Raw genomic sequence first — 24,201 nt, 5'->3', positions numbered from 1 at the left:
ACTACGTGAACTGACTCTAGACAACTTAGGTACCGCCTAAATACACTAAGATCACAATTCGATCATTCCTATCAGAAAAAACATCATCATTAAAGCTTTATAAGGTGGCAGTACACAAAATCACAATGCTTTAAAGTCGCAGACTCTTTACTGCCTAGCTATTTACTAGGGCACATCCTCATTCATAAGCTTTCCTAAAACGTTGGAAGGTTATGGTATTATACCTCACAGAAAACAACTCTGAACTATATAAGGAAAAAAAGTTATGTCAAGGGCAGAAATAAAAAAGAAAAACATGGCACCCAGGGAATATTTAGCATCAAAGTTCTGGTGCTGAAGATTTTACTGCTCATTAGGATCTAAAATGAGAGTTCAGGTACACAGATTCCATTTTTTACATCTCACTGGTGGAAAAGGAAAGATAAAAAATGATACTGAATTAAGGGTGATTGGGTGAGTTCATTAGAATTTTCATAGAATTCTTCAAAAAGAGAGAAAATATGCTCTCTAAAATTATAACAATCTAACAAAACATTGTAAATCAGCTACACTTCAATAAAAAAATACAATAAAATTATAACAATCTAAAGTGAAAAACTGTCACCTAAATAAATGGGCCTTAAAAATCACAAGGAATAGGTTCTGTTAGGTCCAACTTAGGTAGAACATTTTACTTTTGAAACTGTTTTGCTGCTGAATTTTAGGATTAATAACCAGTTTTGTGATAATCTTAAGAACAAAACGTATAAAAATTGTGCTGATCATAACTGTGCTTGAATTACTAAGACAAGTAAACTTTCCTGATCTCTAGTAACTCTAACTTCCTTAGTCATGAGCCTCTCAGAGAAACAATTAATGGATTAATTCTCTCTCAGCCCTTTCTTCTAAATGCCGATTGAATACCAGATTTTTTTTCTGGCCTTGGCCTACTGAAGTGACACCTAATCAATAAAATAACCAGTGAAAGCAGCCTTCTGACTCAACAAGTCTAATTACATAGAAAGTTTATCTGGGCAAATAATTCACTCAGCAAGTATAATGCAGACAGATTATGCTAATGGTGTCAATATTTCAACCTCCACTTTTTAAAGCTTCTTGGGTACAATAACCACTTGACAAACAGAAAGAATAAGAGTACTTACTAGTCCATGTCAAATTACAACTGTGGCAGACAGTACTGGTGGTCTACCCTCTAGCTATTCCCAACCTTTATCCTTGCCAACAAAATTCTGTGACTGTTCAGAGGAGGACAGGTGGACCTGTGGAATCCCAGGGATGCACATGTACATCTAAGCGCACAGCCCTCAAGGCGCGGGCCTGCACCCGCAGCATCAGGGTCACCTGGGAACAGGTTAGAAATTATATTCTTGGGCCCCACTCCCAGCCTAGTGAATCAGAAACTCTGGGGGTGGGGACCAGCAAGCCGTGTTTTACCAAATTCTCCAGGTGACTCTAATCCGAGCTAAAGTTGGAGAGCCTCTGCTCTAAACCAATCATGGCGTCTCTGTTCCCTCTGCCAACTACTGGATGAGGCTGAGTAACTGTGTGACCGTGAGCCTATCAGGAAGTCTCCTGGGAAGCTTCCAGAATGCTTTACTTGCTCACAGACAGAGAAGAATGAGAGGAATCAGATGCACCCCCTCATATTTTTGACTAAGATATAGTCATCTTCATGCCATACCTGCAAAATACCAGCCACCTTGTAACCATTAGGTGATAAACCCAAATACCAAGCCAGTAAGCCAAGGATGACAGAGAGAAAGACTGAAAGAACCTGGTCCCTGGTGACCCTGATGAGCTGTGACTTAACCATTATAGATGGAAATAGCCCATCTCCAGACTCCTTGCTAAATAATGTATTTTTAAAAACACTGTGTGTGAACTCTTTTTGGTTGGCCCTCTGTTAACCTGTAATCCTAACTATAACATCTTTGTTTCTCTTGTTGAAGCAAGCTCCCAAAGAGTATAACATAATTTTCATAACATTACATAATTTTATGTACATAACTATATACTAGAATATTTTATCTTTTATCACATTCTATAATATTTTACTTTGAAGCATTTAGAAAAGAAGGAATTTATAACTTTATTAAGTGAAAATACAGAGACCATTTAGAATGACGTTACTGAAATTATATTCTGGTTTTGGTTCTATTAACTAGTTGATGGAAACAAATTACTGAGCAGATTCAGGCCTCAATTTTCTAACTGACTGAAGAGTCAAATTAAATCAATGATAAGATCCTGTCCAATTTAAAGTATTGTATTCTTAATCTTTAAGGGGTCCAGAAAGGCCTCTGTGACAAAAGTTCATATTTCATTAAAGACCCAATCAATAGGGATTTTTCTGGAGTAACAAGACTCATTGTTACGCAACTGACTACCGACGAAGATTTCCAGAAAAGGTGACTGTGAGTACCACCGGTCTGAAAGGCTGCAAGCCCAGGGCCAACTCCCAATTATTTACATGAGGAGGAAGATGGTATTCTGTGGATAAACACTCCGGATCCAAGGCCTCAAATGTACTTGCTGATTTAACTTCTTCCCCATGCAAAAGTCAAAAAGTACAAAACGCAAAATGACTGACTGGTACTTCTATCCTTCACTGGAATCGGGGCTAAATTCATGTAAGACAAAAAAGGAGAGGTGGGCTAAGAGGAGCCAGCAGGCTGCTAGGGTACAAAGATGATTTAAAAGCCATCAACCACAGAGAGTTAGAAGTGATTTATAATTTTTGGAGAGGAAATGTCCTCATATACTCACTGCAACTAATATCAAAGGTGCATAAAAATCCATATCAAAAATTAACAGGTACAGAGTATTTTAATGCAATATATTCCAAGGCCTCTTTACAAAAGCATTCAATATCAAAAAGCTCTACAATGGCAAAAAAAAGAGAGGGCCACGACTTCCTCTAATCAGAGGGTGTCTCCCAGAACGAAAATGCTGCTGCATTATTACTAAAGCAAACACCTCATAACACCTGTGCCAACACAACCATAGAAGGCTGACACCTAAGTGTCAGAACAACATAAAGCTTTTTCTGTAAGTGAACCAGAAAAACCAATACAGGTAAAGTCCTTTTATAATAAACTAGTGATACAATCACACTCATTTATTATTACTTAACTTCGTTTTCTTAATTTAATACTAAAACCATATGCCCAAGCTGCAGAACCAGATGCAAAAGCGATGATGCACAACTGACTTGTAGGGAATGTATTTTCTTTATGACAGGCTCCTCTTCAAAAAAGGATTTGAGGCTGAAAGGGGATGAATGAGCAGGGCAAACTGAACTGGATGGATGGGGAGGAAGTGGCATGCATACATGAGGTATGTATGTATTCACCTGTGTACCTGCTTAGTTTCTAGATTTTTTGATATGCTTTATTTTAGAGATCAGATAAAAGGTTAGTTTAATTGATATTTCGGATCTAAAAATGGGGTAGGATAAGAAATCTAGAAGAATAACTGCTGTTTGATGACAGAACAAAAGAAGCATAAAGAGATCGCCTACAGTGCAGCAGTGCAGGTGGGCTGTCTGCCTACGATGAAGGATTAGTTACAGAGTAACTAGCAGAGGGAAGAAAACAGCAAGTCCATGTCTAGGAATTTATCTTAAGGAAAAAAAATCAGGAAAGCACGCAAAGATTTAGCTCAAGGATATTCACTGCAGGACTAAGAAGAAGAGAAAAGAGACAAATAAGAAGGGAGAACTAATGAAATAAATGATGCTATAGCTGTCCAGTGGAATACTCTGAAGCAAGTTTAAAATAATGATGTGTTTAATATTTAATGACACATAAAGATGTTTGATATATACTGATTAAGTGCAAAAGCAGCCTCATAAGCAATATGAACTATATGATCCCATTTTTGTTTTAAAAAACTGGAATACAGTTAGAGACAGGTGTACCTGTATTATACCTATGAACAGACAGAATCTTGGAATTATATAAAACCAACTGTGGCGAGATCATGAATGCTTTTACATTTCCTGTTTTTGTTTATAGTCCCCACTTTTATTTTTCTATGATAAGCATATATTAGCTTTATAATAAGAAAAAAACTACCACTATATTTACTGGGCAGATACACAGAAAGCCCTTGATATTTAGGGATATTCATTGTACAGCATTAGCTGACAATGGAAAAGAAAGGTTTGCTTTAATAGGTCATTTGAGAAAATGAAACAGCCTTGGTATGTGGATCTGTTGTTTACAATAGTACTAGAACTAATGGAATTTCATCTGTAGAAAAACCCACAAGTACTGAAACTACTGACATAAGAGAATAAGAGACATACTTACGGTTGGGTGAAGTCACGAGTGATGAAATCAGAACTCTTGAACAGTAGGAAGATGTCGCTGAGCGTTTTACATTTCAGAGAACTATTCATTGCTATCCAGTATGCGTCCTAAATAACAGAGCACATGTTACTTAGTTGCTACAAGTTAGTTGCTATGAATGAAGTTCAAGCCTATAGCCAAAATCAACAATGCATATAACCTGAAGGGGTTGAAGAAAAAAGTCAGGTAAGAAATTTTAGCTATACTGTCAAATGTCAAGTTACAGTTCTAAACAAGTAACAGCATCACCACTGCATGTCGGATACTCAGTTCTGAACCAAGATGTTCAGGTTCTCACCTTTCAGCTCAGGCCCAAGCACTGCCCTATGTCTTCCTCACTGATGATGAAAGAAGGGGGATAAAGAGATATCAGAAATGCTGACACTTCAGCTAGAAGATTCAGGAATAAAAAAAACAGCCTGACCAGCGACTAAGAAAATAGAGAAACTTCCTTTCTTCCTGTTTCTGGGGAGAGACGGCTGGAACCCTGAAGTTGGATGACTGCAACAGTTAAGACCCATGTCTATCAAATCTGGGAGGGAGGAGGTGACATATTCTGAATCATCACAATTTTAAATGGTGAAAGCCTCAAATATATGCACCAAAAAAAAGTAAGAAGAGCAGACACAGGAGGCACAAACCTCAGCGAAATATGCCTAAAAATGACAGAATAATTAAGTAGTTTAAAAAACGTACTTCTCCCATAGACAGATCAGACACAGGACAGTAATTGGGAAAACTAATGACTGCAAAAAAAATGTCCAGTTATCCACACTGTATGAAAGAAAGCACTGGAACACAGTCGGCACTCAATAAATAAAAAATAAATGAAGGAATAACTTAAAATCACAAATAATCTATGCATTTTAACTAGAAAGCCTCAAGCCAGATCAGTAGTCAAGCACAACTCAAATTACTGCTCATAGATAAACTAAAAATGAGTTTCAATAACTTCTTTATAATAACTTCTTTAAAATTTCTCCATATGAAAAAGGATGATGAACTTCTGGTTAAAGATGGTATACTGAACACACAAATATAACTCCACTAAAACAACAGTATATACATAGAAAACCATGCAACTGAATAAACAAGACAGTTATTAACTCCAGGGAAAACAAAATGTTGAATAAGAAAACACAAGCAATGTACGGTATATATCAGATATGGACGTAGTGTTTGCATAAACATAGTATGAGAAACAGTGAATACTTGTCTAATCAAAGTATGCCATTCTGATGATGAGGACAGTGGAACAGAAAGCAGTGGGGACAGGCCTTCCCTGGTGGCTCAGTGGTTAAGAATCCGCCTGCCAATGCAGGGGACACAGGTTCAAGCCCTGGTCCAGGAAGATCCCACATGCCATGGAGCAACTAAGCTCATGCGCCACAACTATTGAGCCTGTGCTCTAGAGCCCGTGAGCCACAACTACTGAGCCTGTGCACCTAGAGCCCATGCTCCACAAAGAGAAGCCACTGAAATAAGAAGCCCATGCACCACGACGGAGAGTAGCCCCCGCTCAATGCAACTAGAGAAAGCCCGAGCAGCAACAAAGACCCAATGCAACCAAAAATAAATAAATAAATAGATAAGGTAGATAGATAGATAAATAAATAAATAAATAAAGTAGTGGGGACAGGAGATGAAACAGAGCTGTACCTTTCTGTTCTAAAGCAGGAAGTCAGTAATAAACATCTAAGACAGAAGAACAGAGAAGTAGAGGAAAATAACAGAAGAAGGTACTAAAATATTTGAAAACAGCTGCCTCTGAGCAGTGGGAAATAGTGAAGCAAAACGGGTGTCAGAACTGGCTGATTTCTGTAGGAAGCTTCCAGATCTTCTGAAAATTTAAACTATTTTGTATATGTAATACAATGGAATATTACTCAGCCATAAAAAGGAATGAAATAGGGTCATTTGTAGAGACGTGGATGGACCTAGAGTGTGTCATACAGAGTGAAGTCAGTCAGAAAGAGAAAAACAAATATCATATATTAATGCATATATGCGGAATCTAGAAAAATGGTATAGGTGACCTTATTTGCAAAGCAGAAATAGAGACACAGATGTAGAGAAAGGGGGAAACAGGTGGGGTGGGATGAACTGGGAGATTGGGATTGACACATATACACTATTGATACTATGTATAAAATAGACAACTGATGGGAACATACTGTATAGCACAGGGAACTCTGCCGAATGCACTGTGGTGATCTGAATGGGAGGGGAATCCAAAAGGGAGGGGATATGTGTATTTGTATAGCTGATTCATTTTGCTGTGCAGCAGAAGCTAACACAACATTGTAAAGCAACTCTACTCCAATAAAAATTAATTTAAATGTATATGTGTCACTAATTTTAATAAGTAAAAACAAAAATTAGATTAAGTACAATTTATCATTCATGTTAGAATAAGAAAAGATAAGCACATGAGATGATTTTTTGAAAATGCAGATAAGTCTTGATTCCTTAAATGAGCCTTGCTGACATAAAACTGTTTTCTACTGTAGTAGAAAAACTAACGAATTTTCCTTCAGACCTTAACTTAAAAAAAAATCTTGTCAATGAAATGTTGAAATGATAAAACACAATTTAAGAAAACGTCAGGTGATCTGTCAAACCGCTGTTTCTAGATCCTACAACATTTTAATTCTTATTACCTTTCAATAGAGAAAAATCTCTCTGTCAAACTGAACAGGTGAAGTTTTGAAAAGGGTAGAGAAAGGCTTTTCTCAGATTTCTAGTGCAATCAGCAACACAAGAGGTTGAAACTGTCAATTGGCAAAATATACAGCATTTCACAGACCCAGGGAAGTGTACTGCAAAATCAGGAAAATAAATAACAGGGGGAAAATAAAAATAAATTCCACGGAATTCCCTAGAATTAGGAATATAATCAGACCCTCTGTGAGGATATAAAGCAAAATGGAATAGCAAAACAAATAATATTCACACAGTGAGAGATTTACTGATGTGTTCCTACCCTTGGGGCACTCCAGTTAAGCTTTGGAAATACACTGCCCCCCAGGGAATTGATAGCTTCTTGGACTTTAGTGGTGAACTCAGGAAATTCTGGTGCCTACAGAGAGAAAGAAGAAATATTTGGGCAAGTCAGTATCATCACAACAAATACAGAAAACAAGATCAAAATCTCAAAGTTCAACACTTCAGGGCGTAAAAAATAACTTAGAATACAAATTACTATCAGAATTTCTGAACTCAGCTAAATAAAATCAATGATCAAATAGCATTTATCTGAAAAAAAAAAAATAACAAGTGCCAATGGCACTTTCCAAAACAATCAAGACCCACAAAGCTGAAGAGACAGATGTTACAAGGCACCTGGGGATGTGAGGAAGGAATGAATGGTTCTCTTAGCACCTATAAAACCAGTATCTATTAAATGAAAAGAGACAGACAGAATATCACCTGTGCATATACTCCAATTCTCAGAAATAATACCTCGCACTTAAGGGCCAGAAGCCTTTCCATTTGCAGGAAAAGATTCTTGGACGTTTCCCCAAAAGGCTTCATGAGAATAAGAAATAAATTATGTGGTTAACTGTATTTAAACGCTGCTATTTCCGGATAAGTTTTAATATAAACAAAATTTAAAAATAGGACCTTGGTGAAGTTAAAATGTTCTTTCCTTTCTGGTTGATTTTAAAATGTGTATTTTTTAAATTTTTATTTATTTATTTTTTTTGTGGTACGCGGGCCTCTCACTGCTGGGGCCCCTCCCGTTGTGGAGCACAGGCTCCGGTCGCCAGCGGCCATGGCTCACGGGCCCAGCTGCTCCGCGGCATGTGGGATCTTCTCGGACTGGGGCACGAACCCGTGTCCCCTGCATCGGCAGGCGGACTCTCAACCACTGCGCCACCAGGGAAGCCCTATTTTTATTTTTTACAAATTTATTTATTTTTGCCTGCATTGGGTCTTCGTTACTGCGCGTGGGCTTTCTCCAGTTGTGGCGAGCGGGGGCTACTCTTCATTGTGGTGCGCGGGCTTCTCGTTGCAGTGGCTTCTCTTGTTGCAGAGCACAGGCTCTAGGCGCGCGGGCTTCAGTAGTTGTGGCACATGGGCTCAGCAGTTGTGGCTCATGGGCTCTAGAGCGCAGGCTCAGTAGTTGTGGTGCACGGGCTTAGTTGTTCCACGGCATGTGGGATCTTCCCGGACGAGGGCTCGAATCCGTGTCCCCTGCATTGGCAGGCGGATTCTTAACCACTGTGCCACCAGGGAAGTCCCTAAAATGTGTATTTTATATTGGTGAGTAATCAAAACATTCTAAGTGTTGTTTCAACCAGGAAGTAAGTAGAAATACAGTGGTGACAGAACGTAAACGTAATTACAATTATGCTCTCCCTCGAGCCTTCTGTCACCATCAGGAGCACATGGACATAAAGTAGAGAAAAGGAGAGTAGGAGAGATGGAAGTGGGGCCTGCAGGAGAGACAAGAATACAAAAACACTAACACTGATGCTCTGCAGTCACTTTTTTCCTTTATATTTGCTGCCCCCTACTGGCAACTGCAAATACTGAAAAAGTCCAGTCATGACAAGTTCTTCCACAAGGGGAAAAAAAAGTTACAATAGGTCTAGAATAAGCTAAGGGAGTGGGAGGTACAAACTACTGGGTGAAAGAGAGGCTACAAGGATATATTATTGTACGACACAAGGAATGATGCATTATTTTGTAAAACTGTAAATGGAGTATAACCTTTAAAAATTGTATAAAATTTTTTAAAATTAAAAAAGGAAATGATTATTATTGTTTCAAGTCACAAAGTTTTAGGATGACTTGTTATTCAGCAATAAATAATCAAATACCAAAAAGAAAAATGGCTTATGCTGATTCCCAAGATCTAATCCAGTTATGACCGAGAAAAAACTATGACTCAAGTCACAGAGACACAGACCAAAAAATGAAAGTTAAAAAAAAAAAAAAGGTAACATATTCCCCAGACAAGATACCAGCTTTAAGCAACAGGCTAGTGAGTGCAGGCAGAGATCAAGGGCAGGTTGGACTTCCTTTCTTTCTGTTGCAGGTGTACGTGACCTCTGGACTAGTCAGCAGCATCTTTCAGTTAGTTATCTGACAGCCTGCCTCCGTCTCCATCCTCTGTTATTCTTCTTCTGCTTAGATACGTGAAACTAAACTGCAGCCATTTAGAGAAGTTTACAAAACGAATAACAGCTTTGAGTCCTTTATCTTCCATTCGTCTCTCCCTCATTTCTGTTAAGGCAGTAATTTCCTTAGAATCCCCTGAAGTTGCTGGTTTGGCTACCCTAGAGCTCTATCCATAAAAAGTCATCTAAGATCTGCATTAGCAATATTTTTGATAAATGGCACAGTTACACAAATTGTACAATATGAGGGGTTCGATCTTCAAAGACAAAACAATTTAATTTTCCTATCCCATAAAACTTCACATATAAGGACTGCTTTATATTTCTGTATTACATTTTTTCTTTACAAGTTATAGGTATACAATATAGTGATTCACAATTTTTAAAGGTTATACTTCATTTATAGTTATTGTAAAGTATTGGCTATTCTGTATCATTGATACATTTTAAAAGAGGCAATCGATTCCCTCAAATCCTCCAATTATTCAACTTTAAGAAATCCTGCCATAAGGATACTAAAACAAATTTAAATGACGAAAAGTTTATGTATTGTACAGAAAAATCTGTGCTTTCAGTGAAAGACTATGAATTGTATACATACAGCACTTTCTGGGTTACCTGATTCTATCTGGGTCTGCGAGCTAGTTTACAACTTGGTGAATTATAGGTAAGTGAAAACAATGAGAAGTATTTCTACAGACGTGAAAATTCTATCCTGTCTGGTGGAAATCAGCTATCTTCCCTCCCACGTATTCATCTCAATACTCCTAATCTATAAATGTGTCTGTCCTTTGGGTTCTCTTTTGAGACAGTTATAACATCTGCCTGGTTCCCTCATGAGTTAAATACAGCCTTCAACGTGTTGTCATTATTCTACCTTTTCCTGAAAATTATCTTTTAACAGATTTAACTAGTAATAGGGTTCTTTTAAGCTCACAGTTCAAGTCGATTTTAAATTCGTGGAACACCTCAGTTGTCTGAGAAAAGGTTCCTGTTTTAAGTCAGATAAAATCCACATTTTAAATCATATCCATGGACTTTCTATGATCCAAACTCACCTATCTTTCCAACTTTACCCACCACAGCCCCCCTGTATCACACCTATCAGAAAGGTCATTTCTGAGGGAGACGCAAGAGGGAAGAGATATGGGAACATATGTATATGTATAACTGATTCACTTTGTTATAAAGCAGAAACTAACACACCATTGTAAAGTAATTATACCCCAATAAAGATGTTAAAAAAAAAAAAAGGTCATTTCTTTAAAAAAATGTTTTAATCATGAAATAAATGTTTTAAATATACAAAAAATATATACCTGGATCCATACATTCAACAGTTTGACATGTCTGATCCAGATCTTTAAGTTTCTTAAGGAAAAAACATCACAGATACTAATGAAGTTCCTAATCTCCTTGCTCTCCTCCCTAATGCTTCCCTCTCCCCACAGGCAACCATCATTACAGGAGTGGGCATATTCTTCTACAGTCCTGATGTTATACTACGTGTGCCTGTCCATAAAACATAACATTTAAAAAATTTAAAGTAACTGTTGTCACTTGATATCTATACTTTTGGCAACTTGCTCTTTGAAATTCACCATTGTGCCTTTGGAATTTACCCATCTTGACTACTTGGTTCCATTTTTAATTTGGCATTTCTGTCACTACACTAATTACTAATTACTTGCAGTGGTAATTTTCCCTCCTTGGGTCCTGGCTCACATTCCTCTTCTGAGAGTGCTCTTCTGCCCTGAAAGCTCCCCTGCCCAACATCTAGCTCTCCCCAGTGAAACCCAATCACTTTTTAATTTTTTATTTTGAAATAATTTGAGACTTTCAGAAGCATTAAAAGAAGAGTAACAAGAATTTCGACACACTCTTCACTCAGGCACTTTACCACATTGCTTTATCATTCTCCCCCTCAACTCCCTTTCTACATATAAGTAGGCAGGGGTAAGGGTGGGTGTGTGGGGGTGGGGGGATGTGTGGTGTGTGTGGGGGGGGGGATGTGTGTGTGTGTGTAAAGCAGTAACTTTTTTTTACATAACCCAGCCAAATTATCAAAATCAGGGAGGTAACGTGGATACAATACCATTATCTCATCTATGGATATTATTCAAAATGTGCCCATTGTCCTGATAACGTCTTTTATAGCAAAAGAAAAACGGAACATTTTCCTCTGGCTCAGGACCCAGTCTAGAATCGAGCACTGCATTTCCTTGTCGTGTCTCCTTAATCTCCTTTCAGCTGTAACATTTCCTCTCTCTGTTGCTCTTTATCTTTCATGACCCTGACGTTTTGGAGAGTACAGGGCAGCGACTCTATGTAATTTCTAAAACGTTCAGTTTGCTGGTTGTTTCTTCATGACTGGATTCAGGTTGTGCATTGTTGGCAGGTGATGTGTCCTTCTGTGCCTTGTACGAGGAGACAGGCGATGTAGGTCTGTCCCATCACTGAGAAGGTTAACTTTGGTCACCCTGGTGCCAGCTCTTTCCACTGTGAAGGTACTGTTTTTCTCTTTACAACTAGTAAGTAATTTTGGTGGACATAACTTTGAGAATACTCAAGTATCCTCATCAAATATTCACCCATGAGTTTTAATATCTATTCCATCAATTATTACTATAATGGTTGCTAATGGCGATTTCCAATTCTATCATTCCTTCTACAATTATCAGTTGGTGTCTTTTCTACTATAAAGAAGGGCTTTCTCTTCTGCTCCATTTATTTAATTTAATCATTTGTTTATGTCAATATGGGACCATGGATTCTAATTTTAGTCAATGGTTATACTCCATTACTATTATTGTTTTGTTATGATGTTCACATATGGGGCCAGTGGGAGCCCATTCAGGCTAACTTCTGGGTCCTCTGTGTCATGACCCATCATTCTTACTTTCTGACACAAGTTGTTGCAGGCTCATCTTTACCATGCCACCTCCATTCTTTAATTTCTCAAGGAGCTTCAACTCCTTTTAGTGGAGAATGCTATTTAGACACCAAGATCAGGGCACTAGGTGTGCTCACTGCCACCATGATGTCATTATGTCACTTTTAGAGCTAAGCAGAGTTTGGTAAATACACACACACACATTATTAATTTCTGTATCTATCTATCTATATTAAAAAAACATGAGTTGATACTGATCATCCTTACACTTAGCATCCAGGCCAAATATCACTTCTCCCTTGAGTTATTTCTAGATGCCCTTGGTGGTAACCGTCCTCTCTGTTGTTTTTTTTTTTGCGGTATGCGGGCCTCTCACTGCTGTGGCCTCTCCTGCTGCAGAGCAAAGGCTCCGGACGCACAGGCTCAGCGGCCATGGCTCACAGGCCCAGCCGCTCCGCGGCACGTGGGATCTTCCCAGACCGGGGCACAAACCCACGTCCCCTGCATCGGCAGGCAGACTCTCAACCACTGCGCCACCAGGGAAGCCCTGTCCTCTCTGTTTGACAGCACTTTGTCATCACCCCCAAATTGGAGCGTCTTTCCTCACTGGTTTATATACTCCCTAACGTCAGGAATCAAATCATAGTCATCTTTATTTACTTCATAGAACCTACTACAGGGCACTGAATATGGGCAAAAGCTAAGATGTATGCTGAACTGAACAGAATTTTCATAAAAGGAGAGGAACTGACCTGAGTGATATCCAGAGTAAAATAAAACATGTAAACTTGCCTTTTCTGCATGTGTGGGCACACTTTTTATACCTAAGGAAATGTTTAGGCACCTGCACTTTTTTTCCCTTGTACCCTGGACATCATATCTCTTCCATCAAAATAAACAGAAATATCTCCTATTTAGAATTGCATTAGAATATACCCTCCTCTAAAACTAGTTTCCTTTATTGTGCCTTTACATTTATTTGTAAGCAATTTTACATAAATCTTTCGCTTTTATCTCAAAGTATGAGAAGCTTCATTTGCCTCCCATATTTTTAGAAATACTCTCATTCCTTTAAAAAGATTTTTGTTAAAACATATTTTAAGTTGAATTTGACAACATTCTTAGCCTGAAAGACTAAAACATGCTCAATCAATTTCTACAGGGACTTCCCTGGTGGCACAGTGGTTAAGAATCCGCCTGCCAATGCAGGGGACAAGGGTTAGAGCCCTGGTCCGGGAAGATCCCACATGCCGTGGAGCAACTAAGCCCGTGCGCCACAGCTACTGAGCCTGCTCTCTAGAGCCCACGTGCCACAACTACTGAAGCCCGGTGCCTAGAGCCCGTGCTCCACAACAAGAGAAGCCACTGCAATGAGAAGCCTGTGCACCGCAACAAAGAGTAGCCCCCGCTCGCCACAACTAGAGAAAGCCCGCGTGCAGCAACGAAGACCCAACGCAGCCAAATATAAGTAATATAAGTAAATTAAATAAATTAAAAATAAAAAAATCAAAGGGAGGGGCTTCCCTCGCCATCCGGTGGTTCAGACTCCGTCCTTCCAATGCAGGGGGCACGGGTTCGATCCCTGGTCGGGGAACCAAGATCCCACATGCCATATGGCATGGCCAAAAACTAAAATAAAGGTGTACTTTTTATTTTTATTTTTATTTATTTATTATTTTTAAAGGTGTATTTTTTTAAAAAATGAAAATAAAAATAAAAGGGAAAAAAGGGCGTACCATGTTTGCCTGTAAACAGTGATTTAAGTTATTTTTCAAAATAATAAATAAAAGCTTGAAAAGGTGAGTAAATGGGGATTTAGAGTGATCTGTGTTGAAACCTGGAAGCACCCCAGGGGGACAGCACGAGGTGGTCCCCACACCTCAAGGCTCTTACCGTAAGCGTGGCTGTGTTCTCGTCGTCCGACCACTGCATGGAGAAGAGGACAGAAACAGAACGTTAAATGTGGACAGTGTACTGGGCTTCCAAAAAGCAGTGCCCCAACTAAAAATCACCCATACACAGGAGACAGCTTTTCCTGAACACAAAGTATGTGTCCAAGGGAAATTTTCATGTAATTTCTCACTTGATTGAATCTATGCTAAGATCTCAAAGCCAGAACCATTTCAGAGAACATTTCGATTAGAACACGTTACGGAACAGTTTATATTATTTTGAACCAACCTGTATTTCTTCTGCTTCATTATCACTGTCTGGCTGAGAACATGTTGGCGGATCTTCCCTGGAAGAACATAAAATTTAAATTGAGCAAGAGAAAGCTTTGGTGCTGTGCAGTCATAATTGCAGGTGTGCTGAGTATATATATATTTTAAAAAGCCTTAGAATTGGAGGATAATGTTAGGAAAAGTTCACTTTTTGAGACAGAAACTAATAAAAACCAACATGAAATTAACGAGAGTACAAGTCCAATAAGAGATGGCGGAATAAAAACTTCCTGCCCTCTTCTCAGAAATCACTAGAAACAAGGAAAAGAAAAACTCAAACTCCACCTGTGAGGACACTAAGAATCCAGTCTCAATCCCGATATAAGAGAAAGTGCTGCCCAAGACAAGGAAGACCAGACGGGACGAAGGAAGCCACAGAAGGAACTGCCGGAGGAGCTGTTCCGGGCAACCGCTGGACACCCTGCGGGCGCAGCCAAAAATCTTTTGTTTACATAGTGAAAACAGGGCGTGTGGGCTGGTGGCAGGAGTTACCCTGGATCTGGACTGGCACCACTGGAGGGCATGGGGGAGGAAGAGAAAGACATACTCAGACATGCTGTCTTAGAAGGAGCCAGTGGGCAGAGTGGGTGTTGAAAAGGGCCATTAACAGCCAATCCTTACCGCCTGGGGCGAAGCAAGGGCTGAAAGACCGCAGAGGGAGCGACACTGCCCAGGCCTATGAAGAACTCCCTCTTGAAATGCTACTAAAATGATTTAAAAGATCCCAAGGGAAAAAGCACCAGAGAGGAGACAACTGCAGAGAAGAGACAACAGAAGTCTGGAAAACAGAAAGCCAGTGGCGGGGGGACCCAGTTGGCAACAGGCAGACCCTGGAGCCATCACACACGATGGGACCACAGCTCCGGCTTCAAAAGGGGTGACCTGAGTGAAGTCCGTGAAGGGGGCAGGGAGGCACGCCGAGCTGTCCTCAGCTGGCACACCCCAGCAACTCAACCTCCTCCGTGGACCAAACCGGGTAAGGGCTCCGGTCCTTAATGCCCTAGAGGAAAATCGGGGTGAAATGCTAGAATACGACGAAGTCATAAGTGGAAGTCGTGTTAACAGTGAGACCTCTAGTCCCCTTCCTCCCTCCCTGCTCCCCCAATACAGACAGATTAGAGGACTCATCTCTGTAGACACTGGAAAACCCCCGGGGAAAGACTCACAAATAACTGTCATCTGGGAATCTTCCATCAATACCTGCTGACTGCTGGCACTCTTAGTCAACAAGCCCCACCCGGGCACATAAAGTTTCTGCGTGTGTGTGTGTGTGTGTGTGTGTGTGTGTGTCCATCCCTCATTCTTAAATATGAATAAAGGCCTAGAATCATGAGAAAACTAAAGAAAGGCTCCAAGATGAGAAAAGAGTTTTTAAAAAGAGAGAGAAAAGGTACATGGATGAAATACAGACAATACAGGAACCAGATGAAAAATAATTTTTTAAATCATAAATATCCTCAAAGATAAAAGATACTGCATTCATGAGAGGAGGCCAGAGGACAAGGTTGGACTTGTAGAAACTGAAAACGTGGTAGCCGAAATCTAAAAATTCAACAGAATGAATGGCAAAATCCAGGAAATTTTCCAGAAAGTAAAACTAAGAAGACAGACAATAGGGAAGAAATGATAAAATTCAGAGAATTAATCCAGTAGACCCAGCCTCTAAATAATAGGAGTTCCAGAAAGAGAAGCAAGAAAATAAGAGGAAATGATCAAAGACATAATATTTTTAACTGTTCTAGAACGAAAAAGCCCACCAAGTACACATCACAATGAATGGGAAAAACAAAAACAAGAAACTCTGATGATGTATTTACAAAGATGGCCACAGCAATTCTTCCCATCTTGACATGCCCCTTTGCAGGGTGACTTTGCCACTCTTCCCATCAAGAAATGGCATCTGTTTTCCCGCCCCTTTAATTCAAACTGGCTTCAAGACTCATTGTGACCAACAAAATGTAGCACAAGCGACACCATGTGATGCTGAACCTAGGTGTCAAGTCTTTACAGCTTCCGTGCCCCCGTTTTTGGAATGTTGCCATCACCACGTAAAGGAGCTGAGTCTGAGGCTGAGAAATCACAAGGAAAGAGAAGCCCAGGTGACAGTCAGCGTCCGCTGCCAGACATGAGTGAGGTATCTTAAAACCATCCAGTTTTATGGTCGAGCCACCAGAAAACTACAGCCGCAAGAGCGACCTCAGCAAGACCGACAGAAGACTTGCCCAGTGTCGAGCATTACAGAGGCTCTGAGATTTTACCCCACTTGCAAGCTAACAAGTTAGCCTGCCAGAGTTCATGGACCCTGGCAGAAGACAGGGGACTCCTGGGTCAGAAACAAAGGACTCTCACTCACAGTACAAAGCATGAGCTCCATCTTCGAATCAGTTCCCTCTGGCCCCTCACGCCCTGTGGAAGGTCAAGGAGTGACCCAGGTTTGTGTTACAATTGAGGAACCCTGAACTTAGAGAATCTCATCTTTTATAATGAGCTGCAGGTAAACCTGGCTGGTCTTTGACCCAAGAGGTGACACTGTCTTTATCTGTACTAGACAGTAACAAGCCTGCTCTCTGCTAGGGAGAGACACTATCTCTATCTTCCAAGGCCATCTGCTGCATAAACGTCTTTGAAAAGACAATCAGGAACAAAAGCTGTCAGTGCCTCTGTTCAAAAGACATGCAGAGACCCAAGGAGAAGTGTCTCTCAACACCCAGCTGAGCAAACATTGACACATGAAATGGTCACATTTTAAGTCACTAACTTTAGGCAATACAGATGACTATCATGAAATAACAACACAAAAGGTACTCAATGAACTTGAAAATGCATTTATCACTCTAAAACACCACTTTTGGTTTTTGTTAGTATAACAAAATACATTTAAAAAAAACATATTTGTAATCGGTGTATTCATACAGTTCTTCAGAAAAACTGATTGCAATTCCTACCATGGGATGTGTCACTGAAATGGAAAAGATGATGGAGTGTATACACTGGCAAGTTCACCAGACTTGCTTTCCAAGGTAAACCTCTAAATACTGAGGACTGAGTTGATGTTAATATTTAGAAGTATTCTCTGTTTTCTATGTCACAGCTAGCACTGAGCTGGTACCTAAAAGCCGTGGGAAATGTGAGAGCACTGGCTTTGGAGGCAGACAGACATTGTCAGAATATGTCAGTTCTGCCTGTTAGTCGCGAGCGTGGCACCAGAATCCCATCTATACAACCAGGATGACAGTAGCTACTCTGCAGAGTTGTGAAGATTCAAAACATGAACGAATCGAACATGTGTTTTATAATTGGCATCTATTGTCATTCTCCTTAAGGGAGAAGATCAGGAAAGAAAGAACTCCCGGGGCCAAAAGGAGACAGTGAGGATTGGCACCTACTTGGGAGCGCTGAGTCAAACCACCTGAATCCGACCCAACTTGTGAGCCCAGGTCAGGCACCACCTCTTCTGTACAAACTCCCTGCATCACCCCAGCTTACAGTGATTATTTCAACTCCAAAAACATGGCTTAAAAGAACACTGGGTGCTTTTGTTCCAAAAACGGGCACCTATTTATTTACATCTTTGACTTGGCGACTAACTAAGCCTGGACTCCCAAGGCAGCATGTCCCACCCATCTTTTCTTGTTTGTTTGTTTTAAATGGAAAGTTTATTTGCTCAGTACACCAGACACCCATCTTGTTATCCCAGTAGCATGCTCAGCACCCAACTCATAGTAGGCACCCAATAATGTGCAATGAAAACGAATCACTGTCCACACCAGAAATGCGTGCTACCAGCCTCCTTTCCTACACCAACTGCAGGCAATGATAACCAAACCAAGCACGTCAAGATCTTCCTGCCTCAGAGCCCTCCTTAATGCTGCTCCCTCAGCCTTGAAGATTCTTCCCTTTGCCCTTCAACTGACTGCTTTCCACCCAAACTTCCTAACTGAGAGGCTCGTAAGTTACCTCTTTGGGGTATTCCCTGACCCTCCCTGAAATCCTCAGCCCCAGCCCACTCCCAGTAATTTAATACGGCAGTGATCACCCCATTTCCTTCATAGCCCTTACCACAATTTTCACTTATATATTTACTGGTGTGTTTGTTTAATGTGCGGACTGAGATTAATGATAATGGTGAGAACAGTTAGTATTTCTTAAGAGCATACAATGTACTAGGCATTATTATATTTATAAACATTAAATATTTATGGCTAAACATTTTATGCATTATCTCCTTTTATCACTGCAACAACCCTATTTACAGAAGAGGAAACTGAGGCACAGAGAGCTAGAAATGAGCAAAGATATGATTTAGCCCTAGGCAATGTGACTGACAGACCAGCACTGTGCTATTTGACTCCCATAAAATACAAAGCTGAACTGTCAACTCCAAAAAGGCAGGGTCCCTACCTGATTTGTGCGTTACTGGAGAGCAGAGTGAAGTGCTGTGTGCTGTATCACACTGCTTAACAGTGTTTAACAGGCCTGCCTCTGCCAGAAGTTCATGCACACATCTGGCCAATGAAAAACATCACAGGAGCTCTTCCACAAGCTCAGAGCACTGAAATCTACGCAGGCCTTTCTAACAGCGGGAGGCATTTGCTTTACACTCCCATTTATGTAAGCTTATTAAGTGTTCTACATTTAAAAATAATAAAGTTACGTGTGTAAATATCCCAAGGTTGAGACTCATCTACCTATTCTGTTTCCTTATCCTGCAATTATTCCAAGTCAATGAGCCTCTAAATTAATAAATTTCAGATTATTAAGGGGTTGAGAATACCAACAACAGAACTATAATCTAGAAAGCTACACAGAAGATCCATCAGACCAAAAAATATATATATAGGTATATATGTGTGTGTGTGTGTGTATATATATATATATATACACACACACACACACATATATACATATACATACACACACACATACATATTTATGGTAAAATTAGTGTTACTGAAAACATACACAATTCTAATTATATTTCTGAGTTCATTTACTGAAGAAACGTTCATCAAGCACCTCTTGTGTATCAGGCACTGTTCCAAGAGCTGGGAACACAACTGTCCAAGTCCCTGTTCTCATGAAGGCTGTATTCTAATAGAACCACTAAAGGAATGATGTCAGAGGGAAATAAGTATTATACTGAAAAATAAAGTGAGGTTAGGAGATAAAAAGTGATGCACCAAAATGTGGTAATCCATACAATGGAGCAGTATTTAGCCTTGAAAAGGAAGGCAATTCTCACACATACTGTAACATGGATGAACCTCAGGACATTATGCTGAGTGAAATAAGCCAGCCGCAGGAGGACAGGTACTGTGTGATTCCTCTTGTATGAGGTATCTAGAGAAGTCAAATTCACAGGCACAGGAAATAGAATGGTGGTTGCCAGGGGCTGGTGGACGGGAGCGATGGGGAGTCAGTGTGTAATTGGTACAGAGTTTCAGTTTTTCAAGATGGCAAGAGTTCTGCAGATGAATGGTGGTGATGGTTGCACAACATTATAGCTGTACTTAATACCACTAAACTGTACACTTAAAAAGTTAATATAGTAAATTTTATGTTATGTATATTTTATCTCAATAAAAAATATATTTTTTAATAATTCTAAGGGAAAATTATTTCCAACCTAGAATTCTATTAAAAAAATGAGTGACGTTATCAGTAAGGGTTACCATTAAGCTACTTCAGAAAGGAAAGAGAAGGATGAACACTTAGATAACATGACTTCTGAGCAGAGACCTGAATGAAAAAATAGGAATGACATTAAAGTATGATTCTTAAACTCTTTCCAGTTTGCACTAAAAACACTGAAGCATGGTACTTTCCTTTATAAACAGAGGAACTACTTGAACAAAAGGAATAGTTATCATACACATTTTCTAAAAGTAGAGATGAAAGGAATTACTCAATTTCACAACTTGTAATTATTAGTAGAGGAAGCACTCAATTTTGAAAATCTTATCAACTGAGCATTGACAAGGAATACAGAACAAAGATCAGCAAATAATTTTAACTAGGGAAAAAAGGGAGAGAATGGGGCCAAAGCTAATGTACTTATTTTACATGGTAATCGCTGAGATTTAATCATTACAAATTTCTTTATGCTAAAATTTAAAGAACTTTTTTCTGATATGCCTTACCTTCCTGACACCACCAGAGTTCCATCATCAAGTAAATAATCCTTCACATTCTGAGGAAGTGGAAGAATGACACTAAAAAAAAAAAAACAAAAACAAAATGCACATACCAAAAAAAAGGGCATCAATTTAAAAGACCAACCATAAGCAGAGAAAAAAAGTTCAAAACTCAATTTCTGATTTACTTGTTCCCTTTATTTTAACATGAAGTGGGAAATGTTAATGATGGACACTTGGCAGCAGCAGACTGGAAATTAGGATAATATGAATAAATACTGTGGTAAACTAAATTAGGTGCATATAATTACCCCCATTGTCTCGGTGATAAAGAGACAAAAACCAGCCAAATCCAAAGAACTGGACTGAAATCACAGTATGAAAGCAACAAGCTCAGAAGAATTCTGAGTACAAGGGTTATGTGCCTTTAAGAAATCAGAGCCCTGCAGGTATTTGCAGCAACACAGGAAATGAGCAAACAAATCAGAAGATGAACAGCATGTGACCACCTTCTAAGATATGGGGAGGAAGCAGGCTTAAGATGTGGAAACCATTCTTTGGTTGGCAATGAGTGTGTAAGGCTAAGAATTCACGGTATGTTTGGATGTGCATTCTATTCACCTGATCACCAGAGTACACAGCTGCCTACCTGGGCATGCTTCAGTTGAATTGGTTTCAGACAATCATAATTAAGGAATGGCAAAGCCTATGTGAGAAAACTAGAAAGTTGCATGGGAAGGCATCAAATGCCTAAATAAATAAATGAATAAACTTTACTCTTTATATTTGACATACAAGCCTCATTTACCATCATCTTGTTGTCTATTTAATAATCACTGATCATGTTATAAACATTCACTTGTGTTACTGTTTATTAAATACGTTTTTTTCTTTTGGGAAAAAAAAAGGGATGGCAAAGCCATACTTGATATCACTTGAAAAAACGAATGGGATAATTTGGTTTTTTATTCTGTAATAATCATCAAAAATCCTGCCACAGATACCTAAAATGCTATTACTTTGATCTTGAGGCATGTATTTTTTAAAAACTGAAAACGATTATGGCCTGCTTTCAGAGAGACCATAATTGACTTATAACAGTATGCTTCATTTATATATTGAATAAGTTTTTTGGCACATTACAGATGGATTTTGTGCACAGGAAAGATTATTCATGAGCTACTTCAGTTTTAGAAATTAATATCTGATTTATCAAAATTACAATTTCACATTCAAAAGCTTACTTCTTCTTCAGGCTTTTAAGTTCAACTACCAAATCTTATTCTTCTATTTGTAAATCTGCTAAACTTTAATGAAATTTCAAGTGAGTCTTTGAAACTTAAAAGTTGCTTTAAATTTTTTAACTCTTGTAAAAATAATCTATTCAACTTTCTTTTTAAATATGTCAATTGTCTAATTACAGGTAAGCCTTTCCAAGTATTTAACTCTTACAAAACCAGTGAATTAAATTGTAAGTACAGTGAATCTAAGGTTCTTGCAAACATTCCAATTGAAACTGAAAAACTTAAAAAATTTTCTTATATCTTTTAACGTATCACAATTCTAAACCAATTACACAATTTAAATTGGAAACACAAGGCTAACCTGTTATACATATGCCAAATGTTCTCAAAAAGGCAAATTCTTAAGGATATTAAATAAACTTAACAGGAGAAAAAACCCTCAAGTTTGAATTATTTCATCACCTCTATATATAATTCTAGCTCTTCCTGGGGTTAAAGATACTTACCCAACAATGTCAGCCCAAGAGAATTAGACATGACCTTCCTAAGAGAATTTGAAGTTTACCTTCTCATGGGCCTGAGACTGAGCAATATCGGCAGGGATGCTGGTTCCTAGACATTAGGGTGATTTTCCTGACCACAATAAGAGCAGAGAGATCCCTCTTCTATGCCAGTAACATCTGTGAGTCCCCAAATCGATGATTTCCGAGTCCACGTCCCTTGTTTCTGAGTTACACTAATTCTCAAGTCTGATGTGAATCCTGACTTTCCCTCCAGGTTGCATCATCCCTTGACTGGATTTGAAACATCTATTTACTGTTTGATTCCATTGTGAATTCTCTGCATATTTTTCCTATTTGGAGGGTCTACAACTCTTACATGTATGAGCCTCACCGAGTTAGATTCTGCATCATTCTCATGAGTCCCTGAGTCCTGCTGTCACAGTTCTAAAGTCGCCCTAATGATGTGACCTTGCATTATGTTACCTAAGTCATGGAGGAGTCCTAGATGACTCCATTAAGAACTGAACGCCTAGGAGTGGGAAAAGATACAAAAGAAAAATAAAAATCACAGTACAATATGGTAAGTGCTGTACCAAGTGCAGATGTACCAAAGGCCACCAAAATTCTGAAGAAAAGGGAACCATGCCTGAGAGACTGAGGCCATAAATAAGTCATGGCCAGGCGTACTTGACCCAAAGCTACTGAGGCTGTCGAAAAAGAGCTTACATCAGTCACTGAAATCCACGATGCAGGCAAGACTCCATGAGGCCCAAACGAAAGATGTAAAAGATTTAATGACAAAGTACCTATCCCATCAAGTCGATATAATTCTATACACAAAGACAAGCTAATCTAATGGAATGGAGGTTGAAGGGGCCTTTAAAAGATCATTTATAACTTTCATATTTGAAGAAAGAAACATTTAGAAAGGAGAGTGGATGGCCCAAAGTCATCTAGCTACTTATTCTTAAGCCTGAGTCAAAGTTCTAGAACATGTCAAAAAATGATTCTATATTCTTTCCTCCATAATCATCTCTGAACCTTGATTAATAAACACCAAATAATAAGGCTGAGTCAATAACCAGAATATGGTTTCTCGGCATTAAAGTTGACAATGACAATGACAAACCTAACACAACTCCACCAGAATGACCTGGGTCGTGGAGGGACATCCTGCCATATGTTGGGTTCCAGTGATGACACCACAGAACTAACTAGAGTTACAGTTCAAAGACAGAGGAAATACTTTCAGGCAACACAGCTTAGTTGTGGACTGGTTAAAAAAAAAAAAAAAATCCCACGCCCTGGTTTATTTTTCACTCCCAGCTTCACATGAATGGTACACATTTTAAGTGAACTAAAATTATTTTGCTTCAATGGAGCTTTGATTAAATCAAAAACATTAACAATGAGCAGCTTTTTGTACTATACACCAGAAACAGTGGCAAGCATTTTTAATGCTTTATCTCATTTAATTCTCATGACAATCCTACTATTTTCTCAATTTTCCAGATGGGGCTTAGAGAGATTAAGCGATTTGCACAAGATGCTGGTGGAACCAAAATTCCACGCCAGACAGATGGCCCTGACTCTGGAGTCCAATTCTTAACCATTATACTTTACTGCTGAAGGCAAAGAAAAACTCCGCCAGAGGTGACAAAGGTGCCTGCACACAAAGCACAAGGCAGTTTCGAGTGAGCTCCGTGTGAAAATGTCTGACAGGCTCA

At 39.2% G+C, this 24,201-nt stretch overlaps 1 protein-coding gene across 3 annotated transcripts in view; it reads right to left on the bottom strand.

Moving 5' to 3' along the window:
• The window catches only part of CDC123 (cell division cycle 123), a 59,176-nt gene that overhangs the window by 33,412 nt on the left and 1,563 nt on the right, over nt 1–24,201 (bottom strand). For 2 of the 3 annotated variants that reach the window (XM_027121632.1, XM_027121634.1), the window contains exons 2-6: nt 20,734–20,805; nt 14,553–14,610; nt 14,265–14,297; nt 7,336–7,431; nt 4,314–4,420 (exon numbers count right to left, since the gene is read on the bottom strand). In XM_027121632.1, coding sequence (XP_026977433.1) covers nt 4,314–4,420; nt 7,336–7,431; nt 14,265–14,297; nt 14,553–14,610; nt 20,734–20,805 — 366 coding nt within the window. The remainder of the gene's footprint in view (nt 1–4,313; nt 4,421–7,335; nt 7,432–14,264; nt 14,298–14,552; nt 14,611–20,733; nt 20,806–24,201) is intronic. The other variant, XM_027121633.1, reaches the window with a different exon arrangement.

This window comes from Aethalodelphis obliquidens, unplaced genomic scaffold (assembly GCF_003676395.1).
Source record: "Aethalodelphis obliquidens isolate GAN/ISIS:26980383/991018 unplaced genomic scaffold, ASM367639v1 scaffold23, whole genome shotgun sequence".
Taxonomy (NCBI): domain Eukaryota; kingdom Metazoa; phylum Chordata; class Mammalia; order Artiodactyla; family Delphinidae; genus Aethalodelphis; species Aethalodelphis obliquidens.
The sequence above is the reverse complement of the archived record's forward strand: the minus strand, read 5'-3'. Positions and strand labels throughout refer to the sequence as shown.